This window comes from Mucor velutinosus (genome assembly GCF_035048745.1).
Source record: "Mucor velutinosus strain NIH1002 chromosome Unknown tig00001563, whole genome shotgun sequence".
In the NCBI taxonomy this organism is placed as follows: domain Eukaryota; kingdom Fungi; phylum Mucoromycota; class Mucoromycetes; order Mucorales; family Mucoraceae; genus Mucor; species Mucor velutinosus.
Window position 1 is genome coordinate 1,041,933 of NW_027041904.1, and position 14,409 is coordinate 1,056,341.

A 14,409-nucleotide genomic window follows, 5' to 3' on the forward strand; every position below is an offset into this window, starting at 1 on the left:
TTCCCATACCACCGTTTTTTATCCGTTTTGCAAAACGCGTTTAGTATCAAAACATATTGGTTTTGGAACCCTTTTGATTGAAAATAACACTCTAGCTTCTGATAACATGGCCTTGCACTGTTACAAGTACTTGCTTCTGCTTCTTTAAAGTGGAATATAGTACGTAATATTCGATAACGAGCACTGGAAGACGTAAAATCAGCACTAATCGAATTTGTTTATTAGGTTTTGATAATTTTTTGCCTGTTTGGCGTAGGTGCTGCTGCCATTACTTCTCTGCTATCTCTGCTATCTCTGCTGTCTGCTTCTTTGGTTTATCATGTCTGATAGCTGCTTCTTTGGTCTCTCTCTCTGGTGGTTGCTTCTTTAATCTTTGTCTGGTCTCTGGTGTCGCTCATTGTTCGGTTTTTCTCTACTGCTAGTGTTGCTGCTGGTGTTGCTGCTGGTGTTGCTAACCTGGTCTTTCCTGTTGTACTGTCTTTGGTGCATGCTCGTTCCCTGGTCTATATCCGGTGATTGCATATTATCTGGTCTATTTTTGGTGGCGGTAAGTGGTAATTGACCTCTTTAATCTTTGTTTGGTCTCTGCTGGTAGCGTTCGTACTTTGGTTTTCCTCTGGTGCTGGTGTTGCTGCTGCTGCTAATATGGTATTTTCTGGTCTGCTGTCTTTGGTGCATGATTCTTCTCTGGTTTATCTCTGGTGGTTGTCTATTCTTTGGTCTATCTGTGTCTATGGTAGGTGGTAAGTATCTTTTTTTCTTCTGGTCGCAATGATAAATGACTTCTTTGAATGTTGGTATTATTGCTTCCTTTCTCATGATAATGCATTCATGATGTTTTCTTTGTTGCGCTTTGTTGCGTTTTCTTCTTCTTTTGCTGGTTTTGTTTCCTCTGTGGCTTCACATGAAACAACGTTAGTCATTACGCTGTATTGCACACTTATAATACCATTACTGTTGCTTTTGCAGTTGTTGTGCGTGTTTATGTTGCTTTACATCCGACTATTACTACCGTGCACATTGCTCATGTATGCATTTTTTGTTGCAACAACAACGAGCTTTTTTGAACATCTTTGATGTTGTATTTGTGATATGCTTTTCTTTGACCCACTTTGTGTGAGTGTCCTTTTTTTTGCCTACGTACTACTATACTCCTATAGTGATATGTTCTTTTCTTCTTTTATTATTGTTATGTTTCTTTTGAAGCATAACTTTTTTTACGTTGTGTGGATGTGCCTATCCCTGAAGCTCAACAAGACTTTATCCGAGGCTAGGAGATAGATAGGCTGTCTCCACTTGGTTATCGCTACTTACTTTAGTGATGATTGAGGGTCTCAATGCCAGAATTTAAAAGCTAGATGATGTAAGTAAGGCATGCTCTAGCACCTGGGGGAAATTTGATGATAACTACCGCTATATTGCTATATATAGCGGTGTTTAAATTTTTGCCTCACATCAAAACAGAGGGAAACCCTCGCAATTTTTTTTTAGGTCAGCGGAGTTTTCAAGCAATCTGATTGGCTCAGGGGTTGAAGGAGAAAAGGTTGATTTTCTGTTGATCTGCCATTTAACATTATTTTGTCTTTTGTAATAATAAAAGCGTAATCAAATCAAAACAATTTAAATCCTTCTTTGTTCAAGAGTAGTATAAGGTGCGATTATTGAATTTAACAGGCATTAAATAATTTTATGTGAACGATGTTTTTATAAATGTATTTTGTAAGGGAACTAATATAATAGACACTGCAGCAGTACGCTAGGTACAGGGTTCTCCCAGTACCAAATTTCCCGCCAAACATTCGATGTACGGCACATCATTCATTTCCAATATGTTATGTTTCAACTTTTCCATCAAGATTTGTTATCTTTTACCTCATTGATGAGTTCGTAATAATAAGTCGATGATAATAATCGGTTGTCAACTGTATCTAAAACGAAAGCAAAGAGCTTCTTTATTACAGGGCATCTAACTAGCTTGAATATGATAGATCCCTGGTCAATGACTACTATGTTCAGATGGTAAATAAATAGCAGGCCACTGGGGTCTTATGGATTGTTGGTATAACTTGTTGAGAGGCCACCTAAGTCGATATGTTTCATGTAGTGTAGGTGGATCTCGATATCTTGACATTAGGGAGATTGAATCTATTGTAGTTCCGGAGGCACTTGTGCACATATAATTGACTGGATTTGTAAACATAGATGTGATGTGATACGATAAACATCATCTATGTTGCTACACTGTAAAAGTGGCTAGAGGAGAAAGTGAATGTACACTATGTGGAATACATCCACTATGATCTGCATTCCGACAGTTCATCCAGTTACTAGATTTAGATATAAACTGTATGTACGCTGGATTAGATGTACGATATCGATTTATACTATAAGAAGATATGGACTTCAGATACGCTAGTACTACTGTAGGGGGAAAAACTGTCCCGTTCGTTCAAATAATCTTGACTTTTACCCAGTATATTGCCAAAACTCAGAAAACAAAGCTACCCCATACTGCGTTCGATAGAACAGCCTATAGGGATTACAGCAACATAAAAACCTTATAGCTGGACTATATTTTAATCCCAGTATAACCAGCTAAAGTGAGACGTGGCAAAAATGTTAGGTGGGTAATTCTAGATGATATAAAATGGTTGATATCTTTACTTCCAATAGACGTATTGAAGAAATCTAAAAAACTACCCGCGGTATGCTCAGGATATTTAATATCCCAGGAGCACTCTAAAAGTGTAAAAGAAGCTAGTTTCTTCATGTTTTTTCTTTATTTCTTTGCTTTCTTATTTTTTTTTCAAAACTTTCATTTTGCCTGCTCGTTTAACACAAGATTTGCGCAACATTCTCCAATCTTTGCTCCAACGTGGTCTTTCCCTCTCAAAGATAAAGAATTTGTGTCCAGGAGTGGGTAACTCTACCCTTACAAGGCTCAGAAAACTATATTGCCCTGACCCAGCTAGACCTCTTGGCGGAAGACCGAAAAAACTTGGTGCTAAAACTATGTCCCTAGTGTCAAGAGGACTTCGATCAGGTGCTTTAGATAATCCCCGAGCAGCACAAGAAATTTTAAGATCGATGGGCCATGATATGTCCATTAATGGCATCCGCAAGTCATTGAGACGAAATGGACTTAAATCTCGTAGAAAAGTAAAGACCAATTTTGTTAGCAAGACAAACAAGCGGCTTCGATTGGCGTGGGCTAAAAAGCATAGGCATCTTACTATTGCTGATTGGCGTCGTTGGGTGTTTTCGGATGAAACAAGAATAAACCTTCGGGGCTCAGATGGTAATTCTTTTTACTGGACGAATGGTGACCGAACCATGCAGCCTCATCAAGTCAAGCCTCAGTTGCAGGGAAATGACGGTGGGTTATGTTCTGGAGTTGCATAACAGCGGAGGGGCCTGGTTATGGTACTACCATTATTGAAGACGCAATAAACTCGGGCCTGTATGTCGATATTTCGAAGACATCATTGAACGACACTCTTGAGCACTTTGGGAAGACACCATCTGATGTGCGATTTCAACAAGACAGAGCAACACCGCATACATCGGGCATTACTAAACAATGGTTTACTGACAATGGGTTTAACCTAGACGAAATAATGGATTGGCCACCCCAAAGTCCCGATCTTAATCCCATTGAACATGTCTGGCATCTCCTAAGGCTTCGTCTTAATAAGTATCCCACTAGGCCCTCTACAAAAGAAGAATTAGAGCGGCGTATTAACATTCAGTGGTACAAAATAACAGAAAAAGAGTGCCAGAAATATATTGATAGTATGCCTGCCCGAATCAAGGCTGCCATCAAGAGCAAAGGTGGTTCAACTCACTATTAATGATTTTATAATAAAATGTACATTTTTCTATATTTATTTTTAACCAATAAAATCATTGGATTTTAGTTTTTGAAACAGTTATAATTATGTATAGATAGCACTAATTTCTCTCATTCAAACGATATATATTTCGACTTTGTATACAAAGAAATGACCAAAAACTTGTGCAAAAAGACAAAATTTTAAACGAACGGGACAGTTTTTCCCCCTACAGTATTTTGGCATTCAGAACTTAGTATAAATAGAATAACTCTTGTCTTCATCAATAAATCTTTAGTTTTTGTGTTTGATCTTATTCAAATAAGTCTTTTCTTGTTTTTATAATATCGAACATTTTTTATAAGCTACAAATTATTATAATCGTTTTATTCTTTGTGCTTAACAGAGTCTCTTGACCCCCTTAAGTTTGTTTTTCTGTTTGGCCTCTATTCTGTTCATTATAGAAGTAGTATTGATCGTAATAGCTACTTGACGTGTCAGAACCCTTAATAGTTGAATAAGCGTAATTTTACTAAAAGCACAGGTAATTTACATCCTGTTACCGCGCCCTCTCAACAATATGCATTATCAAATCATACGGGGTAATTTAAGATGGGGTGTCTGTAGGGATACATGGTTTTCAATTGAGCATGTATGAGTTTTATGAGACTGTATGACCCAGAAATATGTTTCTATGTAGCCAGAGGTGCTTTTTATATTTATAAAGTATATAAATAGAAAAAAAATTTCAACAAAATTGTCGATACCTCCAGGTCCTAAATCTCGAATGCAAAACTCGAAATTTCGTATAGTGTAGCATCTATAGTGTAACTTCTATGGAGTGTAACATCTATGGAGTGTACGTTTGAGTGACAATAAATCCAATTCTAGTGAAGGTACACATACCAAATAATACTCAATACATTGCTGGAGGCTTTATGAGCATATTTTGCTTTCACTTGAGCGCAGCTTTACTATGCTAAACCCTTGGAAAATACCAAAAAAAGGAAAACATCCGCAAATGTTTTCGACGAATATGTATTGCAGTGGAAACAGATTGAAAGACATCACAAAGGAAATGAGCAGTAGAGCTTAACTTTTATCTATTTGTGTATCAAAATAATATAAAGGTTCTGGAATTGAGTAAGAAAGAAGGGTATCTTTATACATTTTGCAATCAACTTGTAGTGTGAGTGATGATAGATGTAATAGAGCACAATGGTCCTGTTGTATTAAAAAAGACAGATATACCACAAGTGGACAAGGCTAGTGTAATGAAATAGCTATCCAAACGCAACTTGATTGAAAACCGTGTTTAGGATTTATTAGGTCATCTCTGAGAGGCAAATGTATTATACAACGTATAATACAGGAGAAGATTTGAGAACGAGCAGATATGCGCAGTAGTTTGAGGTTTCTTTATTCAAGCAGCACAAAGGAACATGAAGGCTGCCATCAAATGGCTAATCTATATCCTGGTTCCTAGAGTGTGGTAGTAGCCTATGATCTTTCGTTATTCTAAACGAAAAGAAGCCTGGTTAAATTGGCAGTTGTATCGATAATAGTGTTGGAATACTTGATTTTTTTTATACTAGTTTCGCTACACTTTACTCGCTTAATTATCTACAAGCAGTGTAGCGAGTAAAAATTTGTTTATATGTTAAGCATCCCCTCAAAGTGGGCATATAATGTTCTACTATGAAGGCTCTAGCATCAACATGAGGCGCTTCCCCTTCTTGGTAAAATGCGCAGCATTACTTCTTAACCCCTTTGTCAAATTATTATTATAGTAAAACGAGATACAAACAAGCGGTCGTTGACTACAATAATGCTTTGAATCAACTTATCTTTTGATTTTTTGGTTGTAATTGCTTGTAATGAAAAGATCATATTTGAAGAAGTGGCAAATCTTGTACTCAAAGTGGACAGCACGCTAAAATTTGTACACGTCCTTCAGTATATAAATGATAATGGCTCGCTGATAAATTTTTGGGTTTTTAAACCTTTCGTGGCCATATTTAGATTCATTCGGCTCATGCTGGACCTTGGTTGCCTGTGATGTTGTCTATTTTCTAGTTGTTTGTTCAATGTCAGTGTCTTTTAACAGAATAGCAGCCAAATGCGTGCTTCCAGTAAAATGAGAAACGAACAACGAAATTTTCCAACTACAAATCTGAGGGCAATGCCTTTCTTGAGCTAGAGCAAGTCAATACCTCCTTTATCCACTTAGTGAAGCTTGATTCCGCTCATAACTAAGGCTATCGCCAGGAGATTGCTTGAAAAGCACTTGACATGAGGATTTCATTCATTGTGTGCCAAAATCAATCAGGGTACTTGTCATGTATGGCCGTTCCCTGTGTTTGTAATGCTTTCTTGGGGTCATCCGTGCCGGCAATTGCCTCGACTGTGTCTCTGCAACCAGCGTCGATTGTATACACAATCTCTGATAGCAGTACATGCAACTGGATTCACCTTGTAGGCGAAAAGGTCTGGAATTGGTGGAGTTTTTTCAGACAGTCATGTTATGCTACTCGATTGCGCAATTTGATCGGTGCCATAATGATAAAGACCTTTTTGCACTATTATACTAAGTGTTAATGTGTCTACACAACACATTTATTTTGCATATGTAAATGCTTCTTACTAGATCTCAAGTACAGATATTCTATGTGCATATGTATGTTGTACTTTTAATAAGAATGCACAACAGTTGATTGCACTGAAAATATTAGGCCATGGACGGCTTGCAAATCATCAAGCCATTTTTGCCCGATACTTATGATAGGTCTCGAAATTGACATTGTTGAATGTTTATTAATTAGTAAAAATACAAGCTATAACAATATACATGGTATTTATGAAGACAAATCTGTGGTATCATCGCCTATAGGTGTGATGGAAGTAGATTTCTATAAGAAAATGTTAGATTCTGCGTCATTCGGTCAATCTAATGTACACAACTTACAACAGCACTACTGAGCATTTGGGCCTTCAATTCGTCTATATCAAATTTCTGCATTAATACACTGCTTCTATGTCAATCTTTTCACCGTAGCCTACCAAATTTAGCATCACTCAAAGGCGAGAAACGAATTGGATTGTCATCTTCTGGATGATCGTACAAAAACGATTCTGTGATTGAGAGTTGTGCACTTTGATGAGCTAATTTTGCAAAAATAGCAATATCATGGCGGTATCTATCCATCATTTATCGTCAATACCACATCTTAGACAGACATAGTCTCTGTATACACCTACAGTCTATATGCTTCCTTGTTGTTACAGTATTTATCGTTCAATCCATCGAGTACCACCTTCTTGAACATGTTCTTTAGATAGTGAAGCACATGAAATGTGTAATCCTGATATGGCCTCCAAACTGGAAATTGCTGAGAGATGCAAACATTACCCTTGACATCAACAAGTGGATGAAACAGATCTGTCAGAAGCGTAATGGAAGGTGGTTGATTTGGGTAATTATCAGGTAACGTCAATCGAAATTTGAATGTGCCTGAACGATAGAATCCCTTGTGCACGAATAAAACACCATACCATACTATCAAGAATCCGAGTTAAGTCGCTTCAAGGTGATGGCATTCTTGGTTTTTTTTTTTTTTTTTTTTTTTTTTTTTTTTTTTTTTTACCATGTAAATCTTCTGTTGATGGCATGACATAAACACCCAAAGGACAATGGCTAGGATTTCGTAAATTGATGCTATGATAAAGGAGAGGGAGTCAACAGGAAATTCGGGTTGTACTATAGGCAATTCTCAAATTACAGTTCGGTCATGATTTCGTATCTACTGAAATGTTCGGATGTCAGTCGAGGTGCTTTAGGGATGGGTTCTCCGAGGCCATCTTCATCCTCTTCGTCGTATATGGAATGAAGGAAATGATTAGATGATGATGGCTCTTGAGGTTGTGATAGTCTTTTGCCAAGACGTCCAAATGTTGCGCTCTTTGTTCTATCCAGCAATGAGCGTTTTGAGCCTGCATTTATCACTGAATGCTGTAAACTACTGGTTCTTTTAGGAGTCGTGTTGAAGCTATCCATTGGTATATTTGTAAATGAAGAAACAAAAAATATATTTAATTTGGAATGTGTAAATTTCTTTCTCCAATGTTACCTCGTGTCGTCACTTAATTTTTCCCTCTCTACACAGTTGCATGTAGAATTTTAGGTGCGTTGAATTGATAATAGCTCCCTATCATTTACAATTTCCATAGGTTACCAATAAGATCTACACCTTCAAAATTAGATCTTGCTCCTCTCTCCTCTCTAGCTCGCTCTGAATGTGGCTGAAGAACCTTGGCTTTTTAGAAGAAACAGAACAAAATGATCGAATCAAGCCAAGAAATGACAGACACTACATGATTGTACACCCGATTTCGACTATAATTGATATGTGTGAGAGTAACCACAAACTAAAATCCAAGTGTGATTCTTGGCTTGGATCACCATTGCTGTTTTCAATCAGATTTCGTATTTGTCTGAGGAGTAACATCGACAGAAAGGTATACAATGTGCATTGTTGAATCGATATTATAATAAAAATGGGATTTTAGTAACTGTAATACAAGATGTATATCATGATTAATTGCTCTGGATACAATTCACCCTTTGTCTATCAAACAAAGAGATGAGCCCTTGGCTATTCTCTTCTCACCCGAAGAAAGTCATTTGCTTTTTGTTTAATTATAGATCAAATATATATATATCTTGAAAGCCAGCGTTTATATTTGCTACCGTACTATGGTGTTGTGTGCCTGGCATTTGTGTGAAACTACATCATCTTAATTACGAAAATGGATTAAACAGCTCCTTGCTTTTTTTATTTCTCGCTTTCGTTCTTTCTTTCCTTCTTCCCTCTTTTTCCCTTTTATTTTTTTCTCTCACAACACTTGCAATCATGTCAATGGACACTCCTCCTTTTGATCCTTCTGATTATTCCTATGTGATTGGTATCGGTAAGAACATGTTGCTGATCTTTGTATAGCATTGCCATGGTAACTAATGTAAATGCGTGTATTTGATGATAGATTTTGGTACCACTTTCTCTGGGTGTTGTTATGCCTTTTCAAAAGATGGAAATGACGAAATCATTGACATTACTAAATGGTACTACAAAGAGCCCACGGTACGCCAGCAAGTCAACTAACACTACTGATAGGCCCAAACAACAAAATGTATATCCCAAGACACCCACACTCTCATTGTATAGAAACGGCTCTACTAAGCTGGTTGCTTGGGGTCAAGATGCTAAAAAGACAGCCATGAAGCGCAATAACAATGATCAACTACTTTCACGTTTCAAGTTGCAGCTGGATGAGAATTTAAATTTAGCTCCATTACCAAACGGTTTAACAGCTTTGGAGGCAATCACTGACTATCTCGAGGCATTTCACTCACATGTATGCAAGGACCTTCAACGTGGATTTGCAAACAACTATGATCAGAGCAAATTTCGTTACTGTTTAACGGTGCCTGCCATGTGGAGCGACCAAGCAAAAGCAACCATGAGAGAAGCTGCTATTCGAGCCAACATTATCAATCGATGGGATCATCCCAACAGACTCATGTTGATCAGCGAACCTGAAGCTGCTGCTCTTTATTGTGAAAAGAAGTGTGATCAGTTCAATCTGGGACATGGCCAACGATTCTTGATTTGTGATGCTGGTGGAGGAACTGTGGATCTTATCGTATTCGAGATTGATGATTCTGGTGAGAGAAGGGCTTTGAAAGAAGTGACAAAGGGCCTCGGTGATTCTTGTGGTTCCACCTTTTTGGATATTCGTATGCGAGAGTATTTGAAGGATCGATTTTATCATCACGGTAAGGTCAGCGATACAGCCATGGAGTCCATGATGGAAACTTTCATTGATACAATCAAGGTAAGCACTAAATGAAAGGGAGGTGTGATGGTGGTAGTCGTAGTAGCCGCCGTTGTAGGAGGGAATAAGACAATTCCCCTTTTTCAAAATCTTTTGTGTGTGTGCGTGTGTGTGTGTGCTGATTATTATGATTCTCCCCATTCTAAATCCCCTATCCCTATTTTATAGCCTGAATTTGACGGAGATGAGGACCAGTATCTCGCCTTGCCTGCAGCACTAGGTATTGAAGGTGTCGATGATCCAGACGCAGGCATTGAAGACGGCACACTCCATATTCCCTGTCATGAGCTGCGTCAACGAGTATTTGAACCTGTCATCAACCAAGTCATTGATCTGATCGAGGAACAAGTACAACAATCATCCACTAAACTAGACGCTGTGTTCTTGGTCGGCGGTTTTGGTCAATCAACATATCTTTACCGACGAGTATTAGCCGAATTTCAATCTCGAGTTGGATTTATTGGTGTACCACCTCGTGGTGAACTAGCAGTTGTTCGTGGTGCAGTTTACTTTGGTTTGAATCCTCATATGGTGACAGAACGTGTATCGAGACGTACATACGGTCTTGAAACCAGAATGGTATTTGATCCTCGCAATGATCCTCCTGAGCAATGCATCAAGGGTGATGATAACCGGCTGTTCTGTAAACAACGTTTCAGTGTCTATGTGCAAAAGGGTCAGACCATCAATGTGGATTACTGCGTGTCAAAGAACTTTATGATTGCCTATCCAAACGACACAGATACAGGTTAGTCAAAAAACTTTTTTTTATATTTATTTTTAATGGGATCATTTCTCTAATCCTCTTCTCCTCTTTCTTTCTCCTATTTTTACATGTACAGATTTATTTGCTTATGATGGCGATGGCCCCATTCCTCGTTTAACAACGCATCCCAACGTCTTCAAGGTGGCTCGATTCCCCATCAAAATGCCGAAATTTGCTGATGTTCAAAAGGGACAACCTATCTTTATGACCATCAAAATGTACTTTGGCCAAACAGAAATCAAGATTGAAGCTCACATCCGCGATCGCAAGTTCACCTTTACCTCTGCTTTTGAGACAATGGAGAGAGAAATGATGCATTCGCTAAATTCGCAAACCAATATACTATCCATCAAGCCCGACGAGAATAACGAGAATGCATATGCAAACAACGGTGGTGGTAGTGGCAGTATGTATGGATATACTGGTAATGCATCAGGCTCCAATGTGTCATCATCAAATCACTATGGCTCTTCTCGCCCTCCATCCCTTCCTTCCAGAGACAATGGCTATCCCTCGCCCATGTCAAATGCCCGTAGCATTAGAGAGGACGATGGTACATTCTATGATGGAGATTCTAGACACTCGTCTACCATGAACGGTAGCTCAAGGAAGATATTTGGCATCAAGTTTGGCAAGAAACGATAAAGCATCTATCACCAATTTACTTTTTATATAATATTCGTAATAATACACCTTTTCTTTTATTCATCTCGTTCTAAAATACGCCATTAAATATGTACCATTGTGTTCGACAAAGCTGCATCTGCATAGGTGGGACTAATTGCTGGTGGAGATAGGCGCACTCAGAAACTGTCGACTGTCAACGAAATTGCAGCCATCATTCCCAATGAATATTCTGATACAATTTCTAAAGATACCCTCACTATATGCCGAAAATGCTTTTTAGTCAGCGGCAATAGTCTTTTAAACGAATCAATGTAATGCTTTTTGTCTATATGTCATGTTGAAATGCTGCAAGTTATGATGAGGAAGTCGCAATTATATGTATTGTGGTAGTAAGCCAGGCTGGCTGGCGTTGTCAGATATCAAAATACCCCAAAAAAAAAGCAAAGAAAACTACACAGGCTAAGCGTTAATCCTCTCGAATATATGATTCTCATTTGAGCAGCATCCCAATCATCATTATCATCATCAGAAAGGCATTTTGGTCATCCAGCAGCGCCAAAACCGATTCAAACTCAGGTTGTTATTTCTGCTCAAGATTGGCCAAACCGTGTTTTTTTTCGACTTGATCGATCTATTTTGTAAGATTCGATTATATAAATTGTGGTGATCATCTAATGCTTCCTAATACGTTATTGGAGTACTTTTCGAGGCACTTCCAATGGTACCAAGTAAAATAGATGTTTTGACTGAACTTATTGAGCAATTTGGTAAAATATGAAATGAGATTTTTAACGAAAATAGCCATATTTTGCATATGAAAACCTCATAAAAGTGGTTTCAGAGGTTGCTTTGGATCGAGAGAAACATTTTGATTCAATATATACCATAATAAAAGTCTTCATTTTCAAGATGAAAAACGCGATCGTTTGATTTTCGATGAAAACCATGAGGTACCCCTCATGGTTTTTGGTCGATTTTTGGCCATTTTTTTTTTGGCCCAAAAAGTTGAGCAAACGTGCCAAGAAGTTGCTGCTATTCGAGTACAATTATTTGGCGTCATTCCGGATGCTCGGAAAGATCTACATGTCAAGATATTCATGCTTGAAAGATGTCAAATTTGGCTGTGTTTTATACATTTGCTTGTCAATAGGCGCGTTTTTGTTTTGATACAAGGGCGTAAAGACATTGTACGCATTAATCTAGATTCGGCTCATACTGTTACATTCAAATATTCAGTTGGAAATATTAAGTTGAGTGGTGTTGTTGTATCGCTGTATCATAGTACAACCATACAGCTTATTAGTGAGGAGGTAGCGGTTGTAAGGCACGCTGCACCTTTTAGACGCAATAGATAGTCTGCATCTAGTACAGCATATAATATACTGATGCACTTCAAACAATGATAACTTAGACTGAGTGCCTGTGAAAATGCACTGCCTATTTCGCGTCGTTTGTTTTGACGTTCTCTTCTTCCATACATAACGAGGCTCTGATTTGATATGTTCTGTAAAACCGGCATGATTCCACCATGAATAAAGAACATTATACATTTGGTAAAAAAAGGCGCGTTGATCAGATTGCAAGTATTGACAAATCAGGTTGATCATTGTTTTAATGGGAGACACTGCTATAGTTGTTGTGGGTTCAATTCTCAAAAGCATCAGAGCACAATTTTAAAGACGATGTAACGATTCAGAAGCACTAGAAGACTCGATCTTCAAACGAGGATAGATTTACGATAAATAAGCAACCAAGAATCTGGAAAACATAAAATTGAATGAAAATACACCTCAAATTTCAACAGCACAAGCAAAAGATGGAATACTACGAGAGAAAAAAGAAAAGGGCAGAGTCAGGATAGCTTCGATTGCTGTTCCAAGTTTAAAGTTATATATAAAATGATACCTATATATTATTTATAAACATTTAAATTGACCCCCAAATGCCCCCCTTTTTTTTCTCTTTCCAATCTTTTGACAAGCTCAATAAGCAATTGACAAAAAGATTCTACACTGGAAAAGAAAAATACATGTAAAAAAAAAGATGGGTGGGAAGGCTGCTGCTGTCTTCCCTGCACTCTGTGTATCTTTATTTCTTGAAACAGAATCCTCCACTTGCAATTTAAGCAGATTCTTCCATGACATTACGCTCGGAGACGTAAATACCATCCAAAAACTTACGGATATCCTTATTCTTGACGAGACAAGATTGTTGAATATCAGCGGCAGATTGAGAGACGTTTTCCAAAGAGTTACCAGTCAAGGTAAGTTCATCCTTTTGGTTCTTGGAGGCAGCGACAGTGACACCTTCACGCATCTTGACATGGAAGACAACCTTTTGACCCAAAAAGTTACGGATCTCAACAGCATCAGCAGCATCGTTGATGATAACGTTGATGGGGAAATGAGCGTAGACATAACGCAACTTGTACTCGAAACCCTTGGTAACACCAACGATCATGTTGTTGATCAAAGAGCGGACAGTACGGATACAGGCAACGTGCTTACGGAGACCGTGGTGGACAACAAACTTGATCTTTTGTCCAACAACAGTGATCTCAATGTTCAAGTGACGAAGGTTCTTGGTAAGAACACCACGGGGACCTTCAACGGTGACTTGGCGAGACTTGATGGAAACGGTGACACCCTCAGGGATGGCGAGTTCGTCTGACTTGTAGATGTCTTTCATGTCTTTGGTAGATTGTGTTAGTTTGATGAACAGATGGATGGATGGATCACAGCAATGTCTTACCGAATGGATATACAAAGGAAGTTGCAGCTAGGAAGGAAGGAATCCATCTGGATCGACATTTAATGGTTGATATTCACCATTTGGATCTTGGAGGTCACATTTGATAGGATTCCCGGGTCGAACAGAAAAAATTTATGGATCAATCTCCTTTGGAAACTGGATGTTCAGTGCCACATGTTGCCTATCCAGCTGGATTTTTAATGTCACTAGCGAGAGCCAATGTCGAAAAGTGCACATATACCGTTGGATAAATATGGATGACAGGAACATTGGCAGTACGGTTTAACATTGGAAGTGTATGCTTGCATTTGGTCAATATCCCAGATCATATGCTTTTCAATTGATGAAATCCCAATGTCTCTTGTTCAGCAGAAAACACTCATGGTCTACCTTCAGCATCAGCATGCACCAAACTTGCAGACAACTTATTACAGTCAAGTACACCGTTCCCTATCCACTAATTTAATCAATTTGAGAGATCTGCTGGAGCATTGATCTGTGACCGGCCAGGGGTATTAATCCATGCAACCGCTTTGAGGGCAA

The 14,409-nt window shown here is 38.4% G+C and overlaps 4 protein-coding genes across 4 annotated transcripts; 2 read left to right on the top strand and 2 right to left on the bottom strand.

Moving 5' to 3' along the window:
* Positions 1 to 3,012: 3,012 nt before the first annotated feature.
* ATC70_008947 (uncharacterized protein) lies at positions 3,013 to 3,851 on the top strand (the record flags this gene model as incomplete). Its single annotated transcript, XM_064828189.1, has 2 exons — positions 3,013 to 3,298; positions 3,406 to 3,851. The coding sequence occupies 2 exons, from the start codon at positions 3,013 to 3,015 to the stop codon at positions 3,849 to 3,851; spliced, it is 732 nt and encodes a 243-aa protein (XP_064685391.1).
* A 2,834-nt stretch (positions 3,852 to 6,685) lies between these two features.
* ATC70_008948 (uncharacterized protein) lies at positions 6,686 to 7,884 on the bottom strand (the record flags this gene model as incomplete). The annotated part of the gene is made up of 6 exons (XM_064828190.1): positions 6,686 to 6,739; positions 6,796 to 6,830; positions 6,891 to 7,027; positions 7,089 to 7,386; positions 7,475 to 7,545; positions 7,610 to 7,884. 6 exons carry the CDS (start codon positions 7,882 to 7,884, stop codon positions 6,686 to 6,688), a joined length of 870 nt encoding a protein of 289 aa, XP_064685392.1.
* An 856-nt stretch (positions 7,885 to 8,740) lies between these two features.
* YMR1 (phosphatidylinositol-3-phosphatase ymr1) lies at positions 8,741 to 11,133 on the top strand (the record flags this gene model as incomplete). Its single annotated transcript, XM_064828191.1, has 5 exons — positions 8,741 to 8,798; positions 8,871 to 8,949; positions 9,002 to 9,722; positions 9,891 to 10,470; positions 10,565 to 11,133. The coding sequence occupies 5 exons, from the start codon at positions 8,741 to 8,743 to the stop codon at positions 11,131 to 11,133; spliced, it is 2,007 nt and encodes a 668-aa protein (XP_064685393.1).
* Positions 11,134 to 13,236: 2,103 nt separating this feature from the next.
* Positions 13,237 to 13,803, bottom strand: GPI14 (GPI mannosyltransferase 1; the record flags this gene model as incomplete). Its single annotated transcript, XM_064828192.1, has 1 exon — positions 13,237 to 13,803. The coding sequence occupies one exon, from the start codon at positions 13,801 to 13,803 to the stop codon at positions 13,237 to 13,239; it is 567 nt and encodes a 188-aa protein (XP_064685394.1).
* Positions 13,804 to 14,409: the final 606 nt, after the last annotated feature.